Genomic DNA, 26,803 nt, shown 5'->3' with positions numbered 1-26,803 from the left:
GCACCCAGCCATGGCAAGGAATCCCATCCTAAGCTAGGACCAGCTTTAAAAAGCATGCCATAAACAGTCATCCAATCGTCCAGTCCCTCTAGAGTTTTAAGCTCCTTTTTTTAGTAAAAAAGAAAAACACATAAATGTCTCTCTTACCCAAAGGATAGTCCAGTATCTCCTGGTTAAGCATGAGGAAAGATAAAAAGCAAAGAGCAAATGCTTTCATTAAACACACATGAGATTATCATGATGAGGATCTTAGACCTCAGAGCCCATGTCACCCAAACCCCTCTTATCCCTGATGAGGAAACAGGGCCCAAAGAAAGGAAGGGATTTGCCCAGAGTCACAGATTTGGCACGTCCAAAGCAGGGTTTGAGCCCAGGTGGAGGGTTCAACCACTCCCTGACAACTCTTATCTAGTCTAAGTACCCCAGACTTCGCACCAGGGATCAACTCCAGCTCAGAGAAACAGAATGATTTGTCTATTATCACAACATAGCAAACAACCCACCTGGAATTCAAACTCAGGTTCTCCAATTCCCAAGTCAGGGTGCTCTCTGAAGGCATTGCTTTCACTATTATTTTCATAGAATCAAAGTTCTAGAGTTGCTAAGAATCTCCTAGGCCATCTAGTTCCACCCTCTCATTACAGAGGCAGCCAGAAGGCTCAATGGACAGAGCACTGGACCCCAAGTCAGGAAAACCTGAGCTCAAATCTGACCTCTGACACTCAGGAGCTTGGTGACCTTGAGCAAGTTACTTAACCCCATGTCCAAAACAACTCTCTAGGACCATAACTATCAGAGTTTCCAATTTCTTTAATCAGCATCATGGAAGGACTTCCCTTAAAAAGGAGCTCTTTGTATGGACAAAATTACAGAAATCTCCAGACAGGAAAAAATAAAAAGATTGGGAGATGTCTTGGGCAACCCTCTAGATTACAGACCAATTGCTGCTTTGGACTCATAGAGGAAGTTTCTATACTAGGAGCAACTAATACTAATGAAGTCACATGCATAGATCAAAAGTGATTAAATAAATAAAATAGAGGGAATAAGTGCCAACATTTGGGGGAGGGGTAGAGGGAAGAATTAGGAAAAGTTTTGTATAGACTCTTAATATCCTCCTCAGTACCTGAAGAGCTAACATGGACCCCAAAGTCATCACTTGAGACTGAACTGGAAGGGACCTCAGTGACTATCTAGTCCAACCAAGAACTGAACAAGAAATCCCTCTAAAACATAAAGAAACACTCCAAATTCCTGATAAATTGGGGTCAAGGAGACAGATGTCCTAAGATTTCTTAACCACTGTTAGTAATAACTCTGCCTCATCAAATTTTTAACTGACTTTCAATGAAGGGGAACCCTTTACCTCCTAAGGCTGCTAACTGCACATTTGGACAATTATAAATGGTTATGAAATTTCTCCTAAAATAATACTAGTTATATCTGATGATTATGAATGGGAACTGGTGGAAGTTCATAAGCTATAGTATTAGAAATGAAGACCCACAGGTCTTTCCTCTAGAAGCTGCGATAGCATCTCCTAGGCATCCAACTCACAAATGCAAATGAAAGTTAAGGGAGGGATGCTGCAGAAGCATTACAGCAGGACCTTATTAGAGGGGTGCAAGCATTGTCAGCTCCATTTCCCAGGGGAAGAAACAGAGACTTGCTGATATGGATCACTTGCAAGATCCAAACTTAGGTAGAAGTCTTAGGGAGACTTGAACCTAGGACTGCCAACTCTGAATCTAGCGCTTTATTTTCTCCCATGCCTCATAGAGGCAAATGCTCCCATTTATCTTTTCCAAGATGTTTTGGCTTTCACCCACTGTGGTAATCCTAGGTCCTCCTTACACTGTTCCCATCTCAAACCCCAATCCCCACCAAAAGCAGCTCCTCATTGGTTCTGAATCATACTGCCCAAGCAGGGAGTCATTACTTCTGCCTAGGGATATGGTTAGGAGGGATATCAGAGTCCCCACTCAACCAAAGCTTAAATAAGAATCCTATCTATGACATATGTCCATCCATTTCCATACTTGTCCATCTGGTCATCTGTATTTCTCTCTATCTGTTCAACTGTTCCCACTTGTGTATATGTGGTAATCTAACCCCTCACTCTTGCCCCTGGTAGACAAAGGGAAGGAACATTTTGTTTTATGCCTTTGTATTCTCAATGCTCCCCAGATGAGGAATTCAATACTTTGGGATGTGAGCAAGTTTATTCTTAGATCAAAATGAAAGAAGATACAACAAGTATCTTAATTCTAAAAGAAAACTAAGGTTAGGAGCAAACTTGCTTATTTCATGGGTTTGGAGGTGAAAATAAGAAACTTCTCAAGGATTAAAAAAAAAGACATGACAGAATCAAAAACTCCCCTTCCCTTTGCCTTCTATACTTTATTAACAATGAGAACCAAACTTGTTCCTGTGGTGAAGGGTTCAGGATAGGAAGGAAGGACTCCCAGCATCTAAACGCACAGTTGTGAGTAGACAAAGAAATGTGACAGTTATGCCTCCAGTGCCTTCTGAGTCAGAGTTGTTTACTGAAGATAGAACCACAGAGATCCGAGAAAGATGACAAAATACCCAGTGATGGTCCACCACTAGATTGTAGCCCACAGATTCCAGCGAATTAATAATAAAAACCACAGTAATAATGGCAGCTAACGTTTATATCATAGTTTTAGATTTGCAAAGAGCTTTACTATTATCTCAAAGTTGACCCTTATAATAACCCTGGGAGGTAGGTACTATTATTAGAGTTATATTATACCCATTTTACAGATGAACAAATAGAATAGTGATTTGATCAAGGCCAGATCACAAGTCACTGTGTAAAAGATGGGATGGAAAGAAGAGTCACAATTATTGTACACTGAATTCATCTAATGACACTGACCTGAACTGGGTAAAATATCGCCTGTAAGGTCGGGAGGGTCTCAGTGAAGAAGTGATCCCATACTTCAGCCAGAAGGTCAATTCGATTTTCACCTGGAAAGACAAGATGGTAGAGATAAAGAAAAGAATCATCAATTATTATTTGCATTCCCTGCCTCCCCAAATTCCATTTTAAACATATATTTCTTTCTCTCCAGAGTTACCTCTGACATGAGACCGAATGGATTCTCTAAGCTATTAGCACTTTAGAAATGACTTTGCACTATTGAGAATGTCTGATTTGAAGTAAGCACTTAATCACTGTTGGCCCTGTCAATCCATTTATTCATCTGTTATTCACCTATTGGACCATCCACCTGCTCACCTATCTCTCCAGCCCTCTATCTCCACATCTCTCCATCTGTCCATCCATATTTCTTTCCATCTATTCAACCATGAAACAGTTGTGTATATGCTGCATTCTTACTCTCTACTCTCTCACCCTTGTCCCCTGGTAGAACATAAGCTTCTTAAGAACAAAGGCAAGGAACATTTTGTTTTGTGTTTTTATATCCCCAATGTTCCAAAGTTGGCTCCTGAGTTAAGCTATGAGGCGATCCAGGGATTCTAAGAGGTGGCGGTTGGTGCATTCCAGGCAAGGGGCACAGCTGGGACAAAGACATGGAGGCAGGAGATGAAATGTTCCAGATAAGCAGCAAGCAGGCCAGCCCCCAGAATATGGGACAATTGAAAAAACCAGAATGAAATGGTTCAGATTAGAGAGTCCAATTTGTTTGAGGGCACAAAGAAAGATGCATCCAGAGGGTAAAATGGTTTAGAGGATCTTAAAGGCCATCTAGTCCAATCTTCTTATGATAAGGAACTTGAGGCCCAAAGAAGTGGTTGAGTAATTCCCCCAAAGCCACCCAGTGGGGAAATAGAAGGGCTGGAATTTCCTCCCAAAAAAAGCTCTCCCCTTTACTCCAAAATGTCCTTCCATGGTTCTTGACGATGCAACATATGAGGTCTGTCACTTCAAAGAAATTGAAGCCTATGAGAATGCAAATGCATCATTAAAAAAATGAGAATCTATTATTTAAAGAGCATCAGGGAAGGATGTTCCACTATGAGAAATGCTTCCTTGGGCCTAATCTAATTTCCTCAGGCCCTCATTTAAATTCTCTTAGATCTGATACTCATTTCCGAAAAGGGGGGAAAGAGGGAGGCGGAGCTGGGGTCATTGTCCTTAATTCTCATCCTTCTATGGATTAAAGAAGATGACCCCTGGGGACCTAAAACTTGGGAGAATGACTAATGAGAACATGACTGACTGACTGGAACAGATAATTTGGTGGAAGATGGATATTTTTTCCCTTAAAGTCACATTGAAAGCAATTCATTACCAGAAATGTCATATCTGATTAACAACAAGAACAAAGTTCACATTTACATAGTTCAGCCCCTCATCATCTTCCACCTGGCCTACTGTGATAGCTTCCTAACTAGGATCTCTGCCCTGCGCTTCTTTCATCTCCCTGCCCTCAGCTGCCAAAGTGATGTGTGATCATTTCTTCTGGGTAGGTATGATTCAGTCACCTCCCTGCTCAACAAACAGCAGCAATTCCATGCTATGCCTAGAACCAGAGACAGCCCCCTCCAACTGACCCTCAACCTCTTTTCCAACCAACCTTTCCTTTCTTATATTATTCCCCTTCCTTATGTACTCTACTTTCCGGCCAAACTAGGCTTGTTTCTTTCTCATTCCAGCTTCTCTTTTCATGTCTTTGCCCCAGTTGCCCTGGGTCTAGAACGCACTACCTTCTTCCCCTTTGCTTCTCACAAAGTTTCCTTCAAAGCTCAGTTCGATCTAACATCTACCCAAGGCTTTTTCTGATCTCATTCCACAAACTCTCCATTCCAGACACCATACTTCGTCTTCTGTCTGGCTTCCATATCTGGAATGCTCTCTCTCATCATCTCCACTTCCCAGGTTCCTTTTGAGACTTGGCTTAAGGCCCCCTGTTCCCTCCGAGATCCCCTTCCACTCATTACACACACACACACACACACACACACACACACACACTGACATATAAAGTAAGGGTCACAGAGATTATTCCAACCCTCCAGCCTGTAATAAGGAAGAAGTGAATGAATTAACAAGCAGAGATAATGCTTTTGTTCTGTCTCCTCTGAGGCCTCCCCAAAGGTCTACCCATCATTCTCTGAGAGAAATGCAACAGTTATCATTTATCTCTAACCCCAGATTCACCGATAATTGTCCACAAATATCTTCACTAATACGAGGCTGAACAGAAAGTCCCTGGCAGAAAATCAACTCCCTTTTATTCAGAAGGGTCGATGAATGAGGCTGTCTGCTTAATCAAATATTGTGATTCCTTGAGAGTTACCATAAACGGGCCATCAGTTTTTAAAGCCCTATAATACAATAAAACAGGCAACCCTGAAACTCGTTTGTCTATAATTTAATCTGCGATATATGATGCTGTAAAAAAGAGCAGGAGGTGGTGGAGTTCGTCAGACTATCTGGTTGGTGTTACCGCTCTATTTCCTAGCTGTGGGAGCTTAAGGGGATCAATTCACCTTGCCTCCGTTGAGTAAAATGAAGGTTTGGTGTGGATGACCTCTCCGCTCTCCACTCCTTAGATATCTGTCCCTTTAGGACCTGTCTCTACTCTTCCTTTCACCCACAATGTATTATATTGCAGAAGTCCATCTGATTATATGGGCACCAGATAAAAAGGAGTCTGTTATTACATTCGACTGGAGATGACAGACGAGGAACCAAGAGCCTGGCCTTGGACTTAGCCCTCTGAGCACTTGTTGCTGGGCTTTAGTGGAGGCTAATTGTCTGTAGACAACAAACTGTAATTCTGGTGTTTTCTGAATCCCCAAGACTCCAGGTAAAGGAGAGAGACCAATCTCCTGGAAACCTTCCCTTATACAACATGCCAACTATCTTCCATAGCCCTTCAGCTATCTCTGGAGCAGGGAGGCTGTCTCCCACAAGTCTCCCCCTGATTCATCCATGACCCACAGGGTACAATCTACGCCACATACAAGCCAAGAACAGGGCTTGACCTTTGCTGAGAATGGTCTCCAATGGCAGAGGGGAAGACTGCAAGAAGCGAGTGTTATTTATTGACCTAGATAATGGAGTTGATTGGGAGCTGGGTTTGCTTTTGAGAGACCTAGAAAGTAGGTCAATTCAGATTAGACACCAAGAGATGGCAAACGTGACTTGACTAAACACAGTTTTGGTTTGCCCCAAAGATAATAGTTATGTAATGGGATAAAATTTAGAGAAAGAAAGGAGAGGATAGAAAACAAGGGTGCTAAGATGTTCTAGGGCTGCCTTCAAAAGGAAATAACATGGGAAAAGAAGTGAATCTGGAAAACAAATGTGTGAACAATAGATATTACCAGAGGTGAGATCCAAGGGAAGAATACCCCTAAAATTCATGGGAGCTGGCTGGAATCAGGAGGGGGGACAACTCACTCTTTCCTTTTCAAATATAGGCATGAAGTAGTAGAAAGGGGGAAGACACTAGTGTCTAAAGGCCTGTGTTTTAATTCTGGCCCTCCTATGTCATCCAATAATCAGCACAAAGACCAGTGAAAACTATTGTTCCCTCAGGTAGCTTCCATTCTACAGAGGGGGGAAGAAAAGGACAAAGTATTTATATCTCTCTATCCTCAAACATCTACATACATATAAAATATATGTACAATGTCCAAGGGAAGTTAGATAGCTCATTGGCTAGATAGGATACTGGGTCTGGAGTCAGGAAGACCTGAATTCGAATCTGACTTCAGATACTTACTAGCTATGTGACCTTGGATGTCATTTCATCTCCTGCTTTCCTCAGTTTCCTCATCTGTAAAATGGGGATAATAATAACATCCACCTCCCAGGGTTGTTGTGAGGAACAGATAAGAAATTTGTGAATAGATTCTATATAAATGTTAATTATTAATTTTATTATTATTATTACTATTATTGCAGATGATAAAACTGAGTCTAAGAAAAAGTTAGAGAGAGGCTCACTCAGGACTATACAGCTTAGGAAGGGTTTGAGGCTAGATTCGAACCCTGGTCTTTGTAATGTTAATTCTAGAGCTCTGTCCTCTACTCCAGGCTCTAAAATGAGAGAGAAGCTCTAAATCTCTTCTAGATCTGAAAAGTTGAGTGAGAAGGTGACTCCTCATGATAACAGATAACTTTTACATAAGAATTTCATTTGAACCTCCATATCCTCTGTGAATTAAGGGCTAGCCACAGACATTATAGCTATTTTACAGAAAAGGAAACCAGGCCCAGAAAGGTGGAGTGACTGCTAAGGTATACAAATGATGATGCATGGCAGGAAAGGATTTTATTGAACTCCAAGCCCAGAGTGCTACCCACTACATAGCCCTGCCTTGGGTAAATCTAGAGGCCCAGAGACCCAACAAAATGTCCTCTTCTCTCCCTCTAATTTGGGAGGAAAGAGTCCCAGTTCCACTTTCCTCAGTATCAGTTCCAAATCTCCCAAATCAGGGAACAATGCAAAACATGGACTGCACTGGGAGTGCAGTTGAACTTCAAATTTGGGAGACCTTATTTCAAATTCAGCCTCAGATTCTTACTAGCTCTGTGACCCTGGACAAATCATTTAACATCTCTTTGCCTCAGTTTCATCATCTGTAAAATGCTCATACCTTGTAGGGTTATTGTGAGGACCAAATGAAATGTATTTGTAAAAATGCTTGGAAGATCTATGGAGTTGGAGAACAGTTTTATTTCCTTTTTGCACACCCCTGTCCTTCAAATTATATCTCATAAGCAGCTGCCTATCTATTCTGAGAGCTAGTTCTAGTTCTAATGGTTCCAAGAAGATGGGGCTCTTTTGGTCTGTGATCAAACTTTAAACCTTCCCAAAGACAGCCCTTCCATCTGCAGGAAGGCAGTCTGGGTTAGAACCCCAAGCCTCTGGGACTGCTAGGTGGTGAAGTAGATAGAGCACCAGCCCTGGAGTCAGGAGAACCTGAGTTCAAATCTGGCCTCAAATACTTGATAGTACTAGCTGTGTGGTCTTGGGTAAGTCACTTAAGCCCATTGCCCCACAGAAATTGAATAATTAAAAAAAAAAGAACCTCAAGCCTAGCCTAACCTCTACCCTACAATCTGGAATCCAGATTAGTCACATCAAAGCATAACAATAGGAGAGGCAGAGCCAAGAGGGCAGAGTAAAGGCTAGAGCTCAGCTGAGGTTTCCCTCTTACCTCTCCGCATACCTTTAAATAATGACTCTAAACAAATCACTTCCTATAGTCAGTCATATGAGGGAACAAAAAAGATGAAGTGAAACAATTTTCCAACCTAAGACAATGTAAAAGTCAATAGGAAAACTCTGTTGCATGGCCCATACTAGTACAGACCAGGCCCAGCAAGCAGAAGCAGGCTTGGGGCAACTCAGTGGCTCCAATAGCTGTTTCCAGACCTCTCAGTCCGCAGATGCTAAAGGATCAGTGAATGGGTCAGAAGAAGATTTACTCAGATCCCTTTGCTGGCACCATTGCAGAACTCTGCTGCTTTGACAATACTCAGATCAGAGTCACAGTCCTGGATCTTAGTCCCAGGGTAAGGAGGTGTACTAACCCACCAGAGTTTGTGGCTGGCTGCAGGGGAGCAGGGCCTCTGGTCACAGTTCCAAGGTTTGTGATCACTCACAAACCCATGCCCAGTGCAGGAGAGTAATAAACATAACTCTCCCTAGATCATACCACCATGGAAGAGTCAAAAACTTACAGGTCCCAGAATTACCTATGAAAATAGCTGTACCAAAAACACTGAAGCTTGGCCCAGTGCCCCCTCCACTTGGGAAGAAGAGCCCCACCCTAGTATTTGGGTTAAAAGTCAAGAAATAGGATAGAAATGAGTAAACAACAGAAACATAGAACGTTATTAAGAAAAGTCACTATGGTAACAAGGAAGATCAAAACTAATTCAAAAGACAACTAAATTGAAACTCCTATATTCAAAGTCTCCAAGAAAAATATGAATTGGTCTAAGGTCACAGGAGAGCTCAAAAAGGATTTTTCAAAATCAGATAAGAGAGGCAGAGAAAAAATGGGAAGAGAAATGAGAATGATGGGGGGGAAATCATGAAAAAAAGAGCTGATATCTTGGTAAAGGAGGCACAAAAACTACTGAAGAAACTAATGCCTTAAAAATAGAATAGGCCAAATGGTAAAAGAGGGACAAAAATCCAATTAATAAAACAAAGCCTTGAAAAACAAAATTGATCAAATGGAAATAGATATACAAAAATTCACTAAAGAGAAGGTCTCCTTAAAAAGTTGAACTGACCAAATGAGAAAGGAGGTACAAAAGTTCACTGAAGAAAATAATTCCTTAAAAGTTAGAATTGGGCAAGTGGAAATTAATGACTTTATTAAACATCAAGAAACAAACCAAATCAAAAGAATGAAAAAAATTAGAAGAAAATGTCAACTATCTCATTGTAAAAACAATTGACCTGGAAAATAGATCCAAGAGAGATATTTTAAAATTTATTGGACTACCTGAATAATATCATCATCAAAAAAGAGCCTAGCTATCATCTTTCAGGAAATTATCAAGGACAATTGCCCTGATAGTCTAGAAATGGAAAGAATCCACTGATCACCTCCTAGAATCATAAGAAAAAATGCTCTAAATCATTATTGATGAGAGAAATAAAAATTAAAACAACTCTGCACTACTACCTCACACTTGTCAGATAGGCTACTATGACAGAAAAGGAAAATGACAAATGCTGGAGGGGATGTGGGAAAATTAAAATACTAACTTACTATTGGGGAGGTTGTATACTGAGTCAACCATTCTGGAGAGCAATTTGGAACTATGCTCAAAGAGCAATAAAACCACACATCCCCTTTGACTAAGCTATAATACTACTATCAGGTCTGTATCCTGAAGAGAGGATAAGAAAAATAAAGGGAAGGGGACAGATATATACAAACATATTTATAGCAGCTCTTTAGGTGGTGGCTAAGAACTGAAAATAGAGGGGATGCCCATCAATTGGGGAATAGTTAAACAAGTTGCATATGATTTAATGGAATACTATGAGGCTTTTAGAAATTATGAGCAGGATCTCTTATATTTTTTTCCTTAGGGATATGATTTTTCTATCAACACATTCAATTATTTTTAGGTTTTTTTGCAAGGCAAATGGGGTTAAGTGGCTTGCCCAAGGCCACACAGCTAGGTAATTATTAAGTGTCTGAGACTGGATTTGAACCCAGGTACTCCTGACTCCAGGGCCGGTGCTTTATCCACTATGCCATCTAGCTGCCCCAACACATTCAATTTTGACCAACATATAGCATGGGACCAATATAAAGACTATCAGATTGCCTTCTGTGGGGAGGCAGAGGGAGAGAAGCGAAGTTGGAAGAAAAATTGTAAAATTCAAAACATTACAAAAAATGATAGGAAGAACCTACTACTTTATATAATTGGAAAATAAATAAAATATTTATATTAATAAATAAATTATGAGCAGTATTGATGCAAAGTTGAAATGAGCCAAACCAAAACTATATATAGTAAGAGCAACATTATGGGATGATCTACTAGGAATAACTTATGATGAAGGGTGCTTTCCATCTCCAGAGAAAGAACTGATAGAGTCTGAATGCAGATCAAATATACTTTTTCTTTACTTATTTTTTTTGCAGGGTGGGGAGGGTTTCTGTTTTCTTTCTATAATATGCAATAATGTTTTCAACTACACAAGTACGACATAGTTCAAATTGCTTGCCTTCTCAATGGGAGGGAGGAATAGAAGGGAAAAATTTGGAACTCAAAATCTGAAAAAAAATTAAAACTGTTTTTACATATAATTGGGAAAAATAAAATATTAATGAATATTTTTAAAAAGAATAACAATAGATGTTCCTGGGGAGAAGTCCTGGAAACTGGCAGAACACTGTTGACAGAGAAACCATTTGACTCCTTCTAAAACAGCAACGATAACTACAAGACCCCGATAAGACCCCAAGGAGTTCTGTGTGGCTCTGGCAGGAGCAGCCACAGAACCCAGGATGATTCAGCTGGTACCCCAAAAGCTCCATTTCCAGGGGCAAAAGGCATCCCGGACAACTGAGAACAGATGCATCCGTGCTTTCCGGACGCCACAGGCTGCCTCCTGGAGGCATCTGTCCACCCACTTCCAGGGCCCACTTACTCGCCTTCACACAGGTGAACCTTCTCTTCCACAAACAGGAGCCCTTTGGCAAGCAGCTGGTTCTGCCAAGAGATGAGAAAGAACAGAAACATTGGCTATTTCAGAGAGTATCGATGAATCCAGTTGGTAACTAAAAGGCAGAGATTTGGCTCTGAGTCTTCTCCAGGCACCCACATCTGAAATGCTCAGTCCCTCCAGCGGAGTGGGGGGCTGGGTGGGAGGAGAGAACAAATAAAGAAACAACAACAAAACCAGAGCTGAGGAAAGTGGACTTTCTTCCATCCTTTGCAGAGTGGGGGATTATGGATATGGAATATTGTATATATACTGTCAGATACTTCTGATGAGTTGTCTTGCTGAATTACATCTTTATCCACTGTTCCAAGACAACCTTCTGTGGAGGGTAGAAATATTCCAGGAATGAAGGCAATATAAAAATTAATGTTAGTAATAAAAATGGAATATACTGTTCCCCAGGGTCACGGCTCTGAGGAGTCAGCTTTTTCCTTCTATGAGCAGGGCCAGGAATGCTACCCCCCACCAAGACTACTTCACAGTCGTATTCCAAATAGTATTTGTCCCTTCTCCCCATGAGCTCTTTATGTGTGATCTTTGTCCATTAGAATGTAAGGTCCTTGAAGGCAGGGCCTGTCTTATTTGTTTGCCTGGCATATAATAAGCTTTCCAAAGGGAAAGCCATTCTCTCTCTCTCTCTCTCTCTCTCTCTCTCTCTCTCTCTCTCTCTCTCTCTCTCTCTCTCTCTCTCTCTCCCCCCCCATCCCTTCCTCCCTCCCTATCTACCTTCTTATCTATCTATCTATGTTTTCATCATCTCCCCATCTATCTATATCTCATGTATCTGTCTATCCTTCTATTTCCCCATCTGTCTGCTCCTTTATAATCTGCCTTTTTGTCCCAATTCTATATCCTGTAAGGAATAAAAGGCACCAACACCATACCCAAACAATATGAGGCATGCATAGCCCAAGAAACTCATTAAGGGGTTGATAAATAACCTATATTATTACACTAAAGTTAATTATTCTGTTATGTTTTCTTTTTGCAAATGCATGGTAAACTCTACAATTTCTTTCTTTTATACTGAGTGGAACTTAGGGGAGAATTTAATGAAAGTCAAGGGGTATAGGTCTGAAAAGGGCTGGTTGGCCCTAATTCAGCAGAACTCTTAAGGATATAAAATTCACCATCTTCTATTTCTGTATAGGACTAGGAAGGTTTACAAAGAATTTTTCTCACAATATAGTTCCATGAGGATAAAGGATGGATATATTGTCTATGTATGTATGTATGTACGTATATATGGATGGATGGACAGATGATCCTCTATTTTCAGATGAAACTGGGAATTCATATGTATGTATACATACATACAAACTCACACCCATTTTTGTAGTGTCCTCAATTTTCAAATAATAAAACTGAGGCCCAGGGAAGCTGGATGACTTGCTCAAAGAAAACTTTTCTGTCCTGGTTTTGGAGAAGGGGAAACTGAGGTCCAGGAACATACCAGTTATTCCAGGTGACTGGGGGAGCAGGTGCCCAGGGACTGCTTAGGAAGGAAAAGAAAAGTCAGGGGTCCGAGCAGGGACAGAGCAGAGGCCAATCTTCTAGGAAGGAGGCCTTGAAAGGCCAATTGCTGTCAGAGAATTTAGAATCTGAAGATCATATTTGAAGCCTGGCTCAGCTACCTGCTACCTGAGGGAGCTTGGGTAAGACTTATTTGACCTGACCTTTCAGCTATAAAATAAGAGGGGTTGGATTCGATGATCTCTAAGGTTCCTTCCAGCTCTAAACTCTGTCTCTGTATTCTCAGTGTCCCACACAGTAATAAAAGACTAGGTTGCAAAAAAGGAAGGCAGAACTCTCGTAGATGACAGAACAAAGTGCTCCTTTCCCCAAGTTTGTTAGGATAAGTTCTTTGCAATGACCCCTGCTCTCATTTCCCTCACTCCTGGCTCCAAGCATTGGGTTTCGAAAACTGAACACTCTGTAATTATGATAACAAAGCTTGACCCCCAGAGAAGACTTGAGAAACTTCCTGGCTCTCACAGCCTAGGTGACCTCAAACAATTCACTTATCTCTTGGTCTAGAAACCTTGAAATCCCCCCAGCTCTAGAAAGGAAGTCCTGAGCCAACCTCCCTCCTTTCATGGCAGAAGTGGGGGACTGTGTATGTGGAATATTGTAGAAACTGTGGGACCACCTATTTTCTCTTTTACAAAATCTTTGTCACAAGGAGCCTCTTGAAATAGAAGCAGGTAGGGAGATGATCTCTGTCCCACTCAGGCACCCTTCCTAAGTCAGTGGGGAGAAACCTTGGCACTCCCATCCATCACACTGATATACCAATTTTGATTGACCCATGAACAGTCGATCTGGGAGTCCAATAATGATGGCTGATTCTGGGAGATGATTCACAGAAGTTTCACAGGAAGTAAGGGCAAAACCCTTTCCCCTAGACTCACCTCTTCCAGCAGGCCCCCCTCTATTATTCAAAATCTTGATGTTCGAGAGAAAGCAAAAACCAAGACATGAGCTGATGCAGTGAACAGAATAGTGGACTGGAAAGTGCTAGACAAACTGGGTGACCTGGGAGACCCTGGGCACATTACTATAATTTTCTGAAGCTCAGTTTCCTTATCTTAAAAAATGGAGATAGTGATATCTGGAATATCCACCTCACAGGGCTGCGGTGAGGTTCCAATGAGGTAACAACATATTAAATGTTTAGCAACATTAAAAAAAATTCTTATGTAACACTTAAAAGTTTACACTAAATAGGTGTGCATGGTGTAAAGGAAGAGTACAAAGAGGTCAGTGACTACTTATGCCCTAAGATGTTTGCATCCAATAAAGAAGACAAGACACAAACAAAATATAAAACTGAACTTATTAAGTGTGGTCAGAATGCTGTTGTTGGTTTGTCCATTTTCCAAAAGGACCAATGACATCATGGAGGGATTTCTTGACTCCTGGGTGAATTGAATTTAAGTGAGGTAGAGCCTAAAGTTATTGGCTTCATTCTCTCTTCAAGAGTCATAGAAGTTCACATAGCAAAAGGAAAGTTAAGATGACTGTGAAGGCCCAGGAGGCAGTGGGTGACCTTGGTGTGTTCCATTTCTGGCTAAGTTCTAAGTGCTCCAAAGAAGCCAACATCACGGCCATTGGAACAAATTGTTTTCATCCACTCATTCTGCTAGAGGATGTCTTCCCATGTTTGAGGTAAACATCCCCCAACTAACCAATAGCTGTGAGTCCTGCTATTAGAAAAGCTAGTGTTGGGCAGCTAGGTGGCACCAATCCTGGAGTTGAGAGGACCTGAGTTCAAAGTTGGACTCAGCCACTTAATACTTAGCTGTGTGACCTTAGGCAAGTCACTTAATCCCATTGCCTTGCACAAAAAAAGTTAATGTTAAAGAAAGAAGAAATGGAACAATTTCAGGGCAATCACCTAGGAGAAGACCACAGGGTCAGAGTCAGAAGAGGAGGGACCTTGGAGGTCACTTTATTTAACTCCCTCATTTTACAGATGGAGAAACTGAGGCCCTGAGGTTATAAAGGTTATATAAAAAGTGACAGGGCTGAACTCAGATTGTCTACCTCCCAAACCCCTACTGGAAACAGAATGGTTGAGATGGAAAGGCTCTAGACAAAGTTTTTAGCCTGTCAATCTTCATTTAATTCAACAAGAAACTGGCCCATAAATTCATGAAACTGGCAAACAGCATGGTCATGCCCAGAAGGTGGCCCTTTCGGCTCCATGTTCACTCCTCTTTTCACCCCATCACATTTAACTCTGTACAAATATTCACGTTTGGATCTGCACACCCCCATCCCAGTGCAGCTGCTGCTAAACACTGAGGAGAGCAGAACCAAGCTACCGGAGGAGATGAGCAGCTCCAGAGAGAAGACTAGCCCTGTGGGATCTCAGGGAGATGGAAGGAACCTCAGGCACCTTTTAATGCAACCTCCCTTATTTTACAGATGAGGAAACTGAGGCCTCAGGAGGGTAAATGACAGATTTAGTGTTGGAGTTTACGTAGCAAAGTCAAGATGACTGTGAAGACCCAGGGTGTAATGGGTCTCGCATTTTTCAGTCATGACTGATTCCCCATGACATGATTTGGGGTTTTCTTGGCAAAGACACCATACTAGTTTGGCCATTTCCTTCTACAGCTCTGACAAGGAAACTGAAGCAAACAAGCCTCACACAGTTAATAAATGTAAGAGGCCAGATCTGAACTCACAAAGATAACTGACTCCAACCCAGCTCCTCTATCCACTACGGTCATCAAATCCAATCTTCTCATTTCACAGATGACAAAATCAGTGCCCAGAGAGGTGGACAGGTCTTAAAGCCAAAGGCAGGATTTGAATCAAGCTCCTCTGACTCCAGAACGTGCCATCTCTTCCCAGTGTACTATGTTTGCCACCGTCCTATAAGTGGAACCTTTTGAAAATGTCAAGACACTTTAATGGGCATTTTCACAAACCACTCTGAACCCTGGCATTTCCTGAGCTCAGTTTCTGGGACAGCACCTACTCACTAAATTTCAGAGTTCTTCCAAATGAAAGTGGGTACTTCCATTATGAGTTTGCAAGTGACAGGGTGTGTTCTTCTCCCCAGTTTGCAGGTGAAAACACTGAGGCACAGGGGACGTTAGACACTTGTCCTAGTTTGCATGGTGAGTCAGGCCCTGAGCCCGGATCTCCAGATTCCCAGAGTAGCGGGTGCTTTCCACTTTCAAAACCCCATCTTTCTTGGTACTGAAAGTTAATTTATATTTAAAAAAAATCAAGGTTTAAAGGTGACAATTATTTTCTTTTAGGAGATGGAATCAGCAAACAGAGAAGCTTTTGGAGTCTCTGGTGCTATCTAAAAATGGCATTTTTCTAAATTGTAGAAGAAGAACCTTACTGAGTTTCTAACCATTTGATGGAGCTATATTCTCACCACTGAGAAATCACTCCACCTGTACAGATCACCACTCCTCCATTTCTTCTCATGCAGTCCAATTCTAGTCTTTCAACCATTTGTTGAGAATGTTGATCATAAATTTAGAGCTGGAAGGAACCTGAGAGGTCCTCATGTCCAACAAACACCAAAAGAATAAGCCTAGCAAAAGACCTTTGCTTAAATACTTCCAAGAATAGAAATCCTTTTGTTTCCCCGAGGCTGCCCAACTCATTTCCGGATGGCCCAGATCTTGGGAAGTTTTGCCTTCTATCAAGTCTACAACTGACTATTTGTGACATCTCCTCATGGCTCCTAATTCTACCCTGATAAGCTAATGGAAATAAAGGAACAAATGAATGAAAACAGGCATTGAAATGCCTACTTTGTCCCAGGCCAGAAGTCCTATAGATAAAAAAGATGAAAATGAGAAAGCATGTCCTCAAGAAACTTCCAAGCATATCCCTAAGAGAAAGTTCTTTAGCTGATCGAGTTAATTCACTCAGGGAGGGAGGCATGGTATTGTAATCAGATAAAGGGGCGGTTAAAGGAGAAGAGGGGAGCAGCAGGTTGAATGATAAGACATTACAATATGTCCAGAATGGATTGGAGGAATAGAACAAATCTAATCTTTCTTTCTTGTCGACCCTTCAGACTTTTGACATAATTTCTTGAAATATTGTATCTCCCTACCTCTTTTCAAGCATAAAAATCTTCAGTTTCTTCAATGGATTCAATTGTCATGATCTCGATCAATGAGTCATCAAATAGGTTTTTGATGACTTCTATGTGTTTGGCGCTGTGCTAATTAAATACAAAAAATGAAACAATCCCTACTCTCAATGAGCTCAACATTAATGAATCCATACATAATGCAAACACACGTATATATGCATCTCTGAATAGGGGTATGTATGCATATTTATATATACAAAGTAATTAAATACAATGAAGCATAGGAGAGAGCCTAGGGGTCCTCTTCTGAACCCACCCCAGCTTAGCCAGGTCCTTCTTCAGCCATCACAAAACTCTAGATGTGGTCTGGGCTGGGCAGTGGACAGCGCAGCTGACATCTTCGTGGTTCAGTATACTATTCTGGTCATCTTCTTGGAGACTAAGGAGCAGATCCAACATATCTTATCAGACCATTTTTTAACGTCCCTAAAGGATGCTGAGAAAACGTGCCTTCCTTTGTTAGTAGTTACTCAGGGAGAAGGAAGGTGCCTGAGTCTCAGGGTGGCTTCTTCTCACTGAATCCTTTGCAGACCCTATGGCTGGGAATAATAGTCAAGCTTTTTCCAGTATGGACCTGTGGGGTCCTGGTTATCCCAACTGAACTGTTAGCCTCTTAAGAAGGGTCCTTTATTTCTTGTTTTATATTCCACTATATCTCTGTGGCTTTGGACAAGTCCCAGGCAAACAGGAGGGAGATACTAAATGTTCTGTTAGAAAGTAAGCACATTACTAGTAGTGGTTGCTTCATCCTCTCTCTGTAACCCCAACCCGAGGCGTATTGCCTGAAACACAGTAGAGGCTTAATAAATACTTGATGATTGATGGGTATTGAGGACATACTTCTCCAACCCATCTCCAGGGGAAAGGCCTACAGGCAGGGATCGCAGCAGAGCTGGCAGGGGAAACCAGCTCCAGAGTCAGGCTCACCATTACTGATGACCCCCCAGTAATGAATCAGGAGAGAGGGCAAGTTACCCTTTAATGAAGTTTGCAGAAGGCCTGAGTCAGGAAGCCAGGGACAGCTGTCATGTTTGTTTATTCTATTCCAGATAGAAATATGGGCTGCAAAGAGAAAAATGAGGCGTAGCTAACTTGGAAAATCATAAATGAGACTGTCTGAAGGAAAGTAATCCAAACCACCCCAGACATCAGTCATTAAGTGGGTAGCAGAGGCCCAGATTTCACTCACTAACAATGCCACAGACTGGAGGGAGCGTCAGAAAGAAGCAGTGGGAGGGAAGTGACAATGCCAGAGAGAACATGCCTCCTTCCCACAAGGAAGTTGGCTTTCTAAGGGGTATCCCCATCGGGGGGAGAGACAAGGAAAGCAGAACCACCTCTACAAAAAAAAAGACCAACCAAGAAGTTACAAGGTATAAGAAAATGAACACTAATCCTAAATCCTGAAGACTTGGATTCAGATTTGGGGTTTAGAGGAGATGGCCTCTGAGTTGCCCTCTAACCCTATGGGTTAGCATCCTAGAATCCTGTGACTAGAGGGAGAAGGGGATTTGAAAGTGGTTACTCAGGTAGAAGGAAGGTCCTGAGTCTCAGGTTATCTTCTTCTCACCAAACACTTTGAATACGTTACACCTAGCGTTAATCGTCAACTTTTTTCCTGTCTTTGTCCTGTTTACTCCAATCAGGCCTCTTAAAAAGGGCCCTTGTTTTGGATTACTCTATATATCCTCGGAAGCCTAGATAAGTGACAGGCAAACAGTAGGGAGACACTAAATTGTGAGCTCCTTGAGGACAATATTTGAGAACTGGATATGTTCATAGAGTACTGGAAAAAATACTGGACTTGGGGATTGAGAGGTCTGGGTCTGTATTCCAGCTCTGCCATTTCTTATGTGATGTTAGCCAAGTCACTGACAACAACCATGAGATGAGGATAGAACTGTCTCTTTTAGTCCCATCCGAGGGGTATTTTAAACAAACGTTATCTAATCATTTATTATATCTTGCCACATAAACACGCTTGGTTTTCCCAGAGGACATAAGAAGGGATTGTTTCATCTTCATCTTTGTATCCTCGAGGACTAGTCTATACCAGACATTTAATAAATGCTTGCCAATGAATTGACTAAAAGGATTCTAAAAACCTAAAATAGCTATAGATACATGAATTGTTTTCTGACAGGAGATACAAGCTAACGTAATGACTGCTGGATATTTTTGGAAATGTTCAAAATTATATACTCATAGACTTTTTTTTGTTTGTTTTTACAAGGAAATAGGATTAAATGACTTGCCCAAGGTCACACAGCTAGGCAATTATTAAGTTTCTGAGGTTGGATTTGAACTCTTGACTCCAGGGTCAGTGCTTTATCCATTGAACCACCTAGCTGCCCCATATTCATAGGTTTTTGAAAGAAGAAAAGACCTTAATTCAACCTCCATATTTTAAGGATGGGACTACAGTCCAAGAGAGGAGAAGCAACTTGTTCAAGAGCAGCTAGCAATTGGCACAACAGGAAGACCTGCTTGCCCTCCCCTGGTAGGCAGAAATGTTTGTAATGCCCATTCAGCAAAGGCTCTCAATCAGGTGAGAAGGAAGCTTAGTCCTCTCAGGGAATATAAAGAAAGCGTCACTATGCTATGGAAACAAACACTGAGTTTGAAATCAGAATGCCCATAGGGTGCTGGGCTCAGAGTCAGAAGACCTGGGTTGTAATCGCATCATCTTGCTAGGCCTCAGTTTCCTCATTTTTATTGGGGACAGGATGAGTTTCTATCACTCTCAGCTGACTGTGACCTTGAGCAGATCACTTGGCTTGCCTGGATTTGTTTCCTCATGTGTCGAAGGATGCGTTGGACAAAACTGAACCAAGATTCTTTGGCTTTTGCTCTCCTACATCCCCTGATTTTTCTCACCTTGACTCTCCAAATTTACCTTCCAAGAGCTCAACTTGCAGTGAGGAAGCTGCCTCAGACACTTTCTATGTTGTACAATGAAGGGTGGAACTAAATGATCTCTGTACACTGATGATTCTTTTGGCCTGTGCTCCAGTCCAGGGCCCCATCATTTCCTGCCGTCAGTGTCTGGCTCCAGACTGCCTTCTCAGGTTATTGAATCTTGCTGCCCTAGTCTTCTTTTCAGCCAAACAGGATTACTTGCAGGTCCCTGAACTCAGCATTCCATCTCTGGCCTCTGGGTCTTTGCATAAGCTATTAACCACTCCTGGAACACACGACCCATTCATCTTGGTCTTCCAGGATCCTCCGCTTCTTTCAAGCTCAGGCCATGCATTCTCTCCTATAGAAGATCTTTGGGGATCGTTCTAGTCAGGGGTGTTTAACCTGGGGTCCATGAATTTGTTTTTTTTAAATACTTTGATAGCTATATTTATGTGGGTGATTTCCTTTTCTAATCTTACATGTTTATTTTGTGCGTTCTAGGATGGGTGATAGACTGCACCAGACAGTGGGACACAAAAAGCATTTCTGAACCCTTGCCAAAGCTGTTAGGGATCTTTCTTTTCTCTGTAAAAATTTTTATATAAATATACATACACATATGTATATTTTATTTATTTTTATGCCTACCTATTCGTATATGTATACACAAACATATATCTGTTTATATGTTGTATCCTCCAGTAGAATGTAAGCTCATTGAGGGCAGACAATATTTTTGCTCTATCGTTTCTTTTTTGTTTTTGTTGTTCTAGCACCCAACACAGTGCCTTTCAAACAATTCCCTGTTAGTATAGTGGATGGAGTGCTGGGCCTGGAATCAAGAAGACTTGAGTTCAAATCCAGCCTCAGACACTCACTGGGGGATCTTGGACAAGTCACTTAAAAAAAAATCCAACCCCCCCCCCAATTTGCTTCAATTTCCTCATCTGTAAATTAGGGATAATAGCGGTCTTTCCAAGTTGTTGTGAAGATCAGATGAGATAATAAATGTAAAACATAGAGTACGCACTATGTAAATGAACAATTATATCAGTCAATCAACTAGTATTTATTTATGAAACAACTCCCAGGTGTCAGATTTGTGCTGGCCTTGGGGAAAACAAAGATCAGAGGGAACATGGACCCTTCCGTTGAGGAGCTTATATCCTTTGGAGATTTACACCTTATAAATGATCTGTCTTTACCTTAATCTCTCCCTTTGCTTTGACTCTCCTTCCCAAAAGGATTCTGGTCTTTTTCAGACTGCAGACTCCACAGAGACATATAATTCTTTTTACATTGACAACCATTCAATTTTTGTTGTTGATGATGATGAGGTGATGGAAGGATTATTATCTTGCTGGGATTCTTTCGTATATGAACAGGAAAGGAAAAAATAGTGCTATCAAATGATCCATGACCTACTGGCAATCTTTGTTTGATTCATTTCCTTTCTTCCAAAGATGCTTCTAAGTCATTGTCTGGAGATCAGATTTGAAAATGATGCAAAGATTCTGTTCCATGGAAAAGTATTTTAAATTTCAGTGGTCAGGAAAACCCCCCCAAAGAGAATAAAACCTCAAATGCCTAATAAATACATAGCCAAAAACAGATGGAAAATGCTAGAGAGTATTTGCTCATCAGTCTCTACGTCTTTCACCATCAGAGTAGCAAATTATCGAAATAGTGGAAAACTACTGAGTGGCTCACACTATCAGTTTCAAGCATTATAAGGACCCAATTATTGAGCTGGCACTGGGGTATAGAGTTACCCTCCTTTGCCAGGGGCCTTTGGAAAAACTCAATTTTCTTTTCAAGTGCAATTCAAATTAGAGCAGACAGGGTCATCAATGCTCTCCCATCAAAAAAAAAAAAACTTAGTCACAAGATTTTTTTTTTCTTTTTGCTTGCCTGTTCCTACATATGTCAGTCCTTTCTGGGAAATCAGACTCTCTCTTTCCTCTCTATCTGCAGGAGATCAAACCTAGTGTCTGACTACCTTCCCTTGTCCCCTCATTTTCATTATCCATCACAAAAGCAGTCCCTTTTAGAGATGCTCCATGAAGCAGCAAAACTAAAATTCATGGTTTCTTACCTAAACCATTTGGTCAGGTTTCAAGTTGGCTCTTGGGGGTAAACAGAGCCAAAGGCAAGTCAGCTTTCTCATCAGAAACGAACTGGATTTTTGGGAACAGGCCTGCTCGGCCTATTTTTGCTAGTTCTTATCAATAATGAGCTCAGTGTCTCAAATATCCAGTTTCCACCTCCCCAACCATCTGAGGTAATGCTGGCATGCCTTCTCCCCGCCACTCATGTATCTGCTTGAATGGTTTAAACCTCATCATCAGTTACTGACCTTTCTCCACCTGGGGAGATTCTGCAGATATTCAGACCTGAAGGGGCTCTTCTCATCTTTTACACTGGAATAGAATTGGAGCCATGGATAAAAAGACCCATTTTCACCCAGAATCCTAGCTTAGAATTTTGCAGTTTCATTTACTTCCAGGATCAAATCCAAACTCCTCTATTTGGGGCTGGCCCCACTCTACCTTCCTCACCTTATTACCCATAACCATTTCAGTCTAGTCCAAACAGTCTTTTATTGTTCCTCCGTATGACATCTGACCTCTGCTTCCCCATCATCCTTCCATCATCATAACCTCAAGTCAGCATCTTTCCAAGCTCAGTTCATATGCTATCTTCCCTGATCCCATGGGCTGTGGTTATGACCCCAAACCCCAAAGGACCTCCTATGTCTTTTGTATCTCCTGATGTATACCTGTCATCTTCTCTAAGGGAAGGAAGGGTCCTTTAATCCCTGCCAAGTCCAGCAGAAACCTGGGCCATAGGAAGCACCTAATTAAAGTTTGTTTGTTGGGTCATTGATTAAATATCTATTTGTTGAAGAACAAAGAATAGGATGATGTGGAAAGATCTAACAGACTGAGGGTTCAAATCCAGTGTTGCCACTAACTCTATGCTTTATTGGTTCCTCTCTAAAGCTAGCGAGAGGGTCCCCATTGGAACAACTTATAAATCAACTAAAGAATGTTAAATACTGCTCTATTTTATTTCTCCTCAACCAGACCCCTCACAAACAAGAAGACATTTAACCCAGATGTCCCTGGGAGCACATGCTTCATTTTTCTCTCTGAGCTGTGGTTAAGGCTTGATCGCAGGCTGTTGATACAAAAAATAAATCACACCATTTGGTTATTTTTGAAAACTGTCTGCACACCACACTTTGTAAGCAGCTCAGGAAGCAGCCTTGTTTCATAGATGGGTAGTTTCCCTCCAATTAGAATGTCAGCTTCTTGCAAGTAGGAGTTGTCTTATTCTGTGTACTTGTCTCCTCCTGAGCCTAGCATAGTGCTCGGTCGGTAGTGGTGGGCTTTTCATAAATGTCTGCTAATTGATTTTGTTTTGAAAATGGACAATTAAATTCATCCACCCATTTAACAAGTATTTAGGAAAAATTTACTATGTGTCATTCATCATTTTAGGCATGGGGAACACATAGCAATCCCTACCCTCATCAAGCTTTTATTCAGATGGGGATATGAAGGGAGAGAAATAACATTTTATATCTAGATAGATAGAGATAGGTATATTTACATATATATATATATATAGATAGATAGATAAATATACACACATGTACACATCAATTAACAAATAAAACTAACATACAGTAGTAAGTAATGGGAGGCAGGGGGCAGGGACCTAGAAAGGAAGACAGGCCTTCTGTGGAAGATGATGCTTGACCTGAATTTTCAAAGATGTCAGGATCTGAAGGGATGAAGGCGAGAAGGGAGAAGAGGCCAGGAAGAGGGATGGAATGGTGCAAAAGGAGAAAGCTGGCGAGATGTTGGGAAGAGAAGAGTAAGCAGACTATTCTGAGAATACACACCAATCCCATTTATGTTAAATGTCAATTTGGACTCCGTGGGGGGGAGATTGTAAGTTTCTTTGGGACTGACTAAAAACAAAACAAAACATTTTTCTGTGGTTGCTGTGGAACCACATCGCAGAGACAGCGGGAGAGGAGAGAGCGAGAGCCTAAGCACTCAACCAATGAGTCAAGGGCAGAAGAAATGATTCAGCTGCTGACTAATTATCGCTCTCTTCATCTTGGTGTTTTGCTGCTCAGTGGGAATTGAGTTTTCTTTCAAACCAGCCAGAAGCACCAAAGTCTGACTCAATTCTCCATTTCTGTGGGATCCCAGCTTGTCCCTTGAGATAGGGCAATCCTACTTTCAGAAAGGGCCAGGAAAGAAGAGTGTGATGATGTCTAGGGGTCTTTCAAAGCAAGCAAATCTTTTAGTTATATATTGAGGGAAAAAATCATTGCCAAGCTGCTTTTTTCTAGGCTAGAAACTCTCAAGGAAGATCTTTGCATGGAGGCTGGCTCGCCTACAGGGGACTGAGGGGAGGGTCTGGACAAGACAGTCAGAGAAAGGAGGGCTTGAGATCTGGACCATATCCACTTGGATGAAAGTGCAGATCAAGGGGGCGATTCAGAAGCTGACTGGTTGAGCTCCCTCATTTTACAAAGGAGGCAACCGACTTGCCCTGTTGCACAGCTACTAACCAGCTGAGTTGGGAACTGAACCCAGATTTTTGGCTTCAAATTCAGAGCTATTCACACACTATTTTTCATTACTCCTATATTTAGCAAAGAGGAGGAAAAGTCATCATCCTTAAAGGCTTGGCCTGAATGACTAAAATAGCAAAAAAGAAAAAGACATTCTCCAGATTGTCATCTTTCCTTCATGAAGGAGAACACAACCCAACCTATCAAATGACACGCGCTTTCACAAAAAAGTTAATTGCTATATATTTGTTTTCATATCATCTATTCTAAGCACATTCTAATACCATTTCTCCTTTGAAGAATAAAAAATAGGGAGGAAAAATAGTTGTTCAGATAAACTAGAGGATATATTCAACAAGTCTGAATATTATATGTATTATTTGATATCTATAGTCACCCACCTCTGGTATTCAACTTGGGATAGCTTCTAAAGGTCAATGATGCTGGTACAAAGAATAAGACATTCCCTTTTAAACTGTGGATTCCTGCCCCCCCCCCAAAGGGAAGAGTTCTTTCATTAGAGTTCTCTTCTGGTACCTCAGGGTCACCCATATAAAGGGGAAAATATTTTGGGGTTCTCAAGGCTGCGTCAACAGAACTCAAGGTCAGGCATTTGAGTACCCAAGATGAGAGTCTGTGGGTAAAAATGTCTACTGCTGGAGACCCAGGCTTCCTAACCTGGGACAGTGAAAGACCAGAGGATTATCTGCAGGATTTTTTAATTAAATATTTTATTTTTCCCCCATTACACATTAAAATAATTTTTAACATTCATTAAAACTTTGAGCTTAATTCTCTTTTTATCTTCCCTTCTCTTTGAGAATCTATCAATTTGTTATAAATTATATGTGTGCAGTCATACAAAACATATTTGCAGAATTCTTTTTTTAATCACTCGAGAAGGTCAAAAGAATGGTACTGAATTATAGTTATAATAGTTAACATTTATTTAGTGCTTTAAGGTTTGCAAAGTATGTTACACATCTTAAACTCATTTGATCCACAAGGCTATGAGATGGGTTTTACATTTTACATTTTACAGCTGAGGTCACTGAGACCCTTATCACTATAGCTAACATACTGTCTCTAAATTAAATCAAGTATGGGAAGAAGCAGGACCATACAAAAGTTAACTGACTACCTGAGGTCACCCATCTTCTGAGGCAAGATCTGGATTCAAGCCCTCCCAACTGCAAGTCCAGTTACCCCTCAGATGCCTAACTATAGAATGTTGGGGCCTGGATTTGAGAGTCAAGAAGTGATCCCAGTGCCTCAGGAAAGCACCTCCTAAGCTGTGGCAGAGATTCTGATCCTTCACTGATATAAAACCACATAGAGACAATATCACAGATCCAGGCAAAGCAGACAAAAGGCTGGTGGAGAAACCCCTTAACGAAGAGATTTCCCAGTGGCTACATGGCCAAAATCATTCAAGGTTCATTACTGATGGATCCCCATGTACTGATCCAGTTTGGTCTATAGGCATACCTATAATAGTGTCATGCAGTGGGAAATGTAACAGTCTTGAAGTCAGAGGGCCTGACGTCACATTCCAGAGTTATGTCTTACCACTTATAGGATGCCAGTCAAAGCATTTCATTTCAGTGAGACTCAGGTTTCCCCAGCTGTGAAATGAGGCTTGCAGGTCCCTTTGAGTTCTAGGTCTATGATCCTAAAAAGCTTGTATTCATTAGCGCTTTACCATTGCTAAAAGATAACAGGTCATTACATCTGGAATGAAGCACAGAACTTGCCTGGTTAAATCCTTTCCATTTTACAGATGGGGAAACAGGCTGACAGGTTAGGTGGTTTCCTGGAGAAATAGTGACAGGTGCTCGATTTCATTTTATTCATCTTTTCATTTCTCATTGCTCCTAGCTCTGAGTCTGTTCTCATAAATCCTTTGCACATAATAGGTTCACATGTATTAGTTGGAGCAATGACTATGTCGACACGGATAGGTGTGTGCAAAGAGAAAGACATATAAATGTACATACCCTTGACTGGCACTGATCTCTCACTCACAAACACACACCTGTACACATACACTTCCCCATGTATCTCCATAGAATGTCATCTTACCTGGAAATAGTCAGTAATGAAGGATCCAAGTTCACTCTTCAGCAGTCGCCTAGGAGAAAACAAACACACGCCTGGCCGTCAGGGTAACACTCAGTAACTTGCCAGCAGATTACACACCTATGTTGGTATAAGCTACCCACAAGAAACCCAACTGGATGCTGGGAGATAAGCAAGCATATTGACTGGTCCAGCAGGGGGGTATCCTAGAATAGCAGAGACAGGCTCCCTTCCCTTCTTTTACTGGTGGTGTGACTTTGAACTGGTCATTTGTTTCTGAGCCTCAGTTTCCTCTCCTGTAAAATGAAGGGGTTGGACTAGAGAAGTGGCTCCTCCTTATCCAACTCTATATCGATGAAATGGAGGTCCTGATCCCACCCC

The 26,803-nt window shown here is 41.4% G+C and overlaps 1 protein-coding gene across 5 annotated transcripts in view; it reads right to left on the bottom strand.

Annotated features, from left to right (window-relative positions):
• The window catches only part of PRR5L (proline rich 5 like), a 143,057-nt gene that overhangs the window by 20,285 nt on the left and 95,969 nt on the right, over positions 1-26,803 (bottom strand). For all 5 annotated transcript variants that reach the window (XM_074230487.1, XM_074230486.1, XM_074230488.1 and 2 more), the window contains 3 exons: positions 26,426-26,474; positions 11,143-11,200; positions 2,903-2,994 (listed from right to left, as the gene is read on the bottom strand). In XM_074230487.1, coding sequence (XP_074086588.1) covers positions 2,903-2,994; positions 11,143-11,200; positions 26,426-26,474 — 199 coding nt within the window. The remainder of the gene's footprint in view (positions 1-2,902; positions 2,995-11,142; positions 11,201-26,425; positions 26,475-26,803) is intronic.

The sequence above is a fragment of the Macrotis lagotis genome, chromosome 3 (assembly GCF_037893015.1).
Source record: "Macrotis lagotis isolate mMagLag1 chromosome 3, bilby.v1.9.chrom.fasta, whole genome shotgun sequence".
Lineage (NCBI taxonomy): Eukaryota > Metazoa > Chordata > Mammalia > Peramelemorphia > Peramelidae > Macrotis > Macrotis lagotis.
Note: the sequence above shows the minus strand (reverse complement) of the source record. Positions and strands in the feature narration are given on the sequence as shown.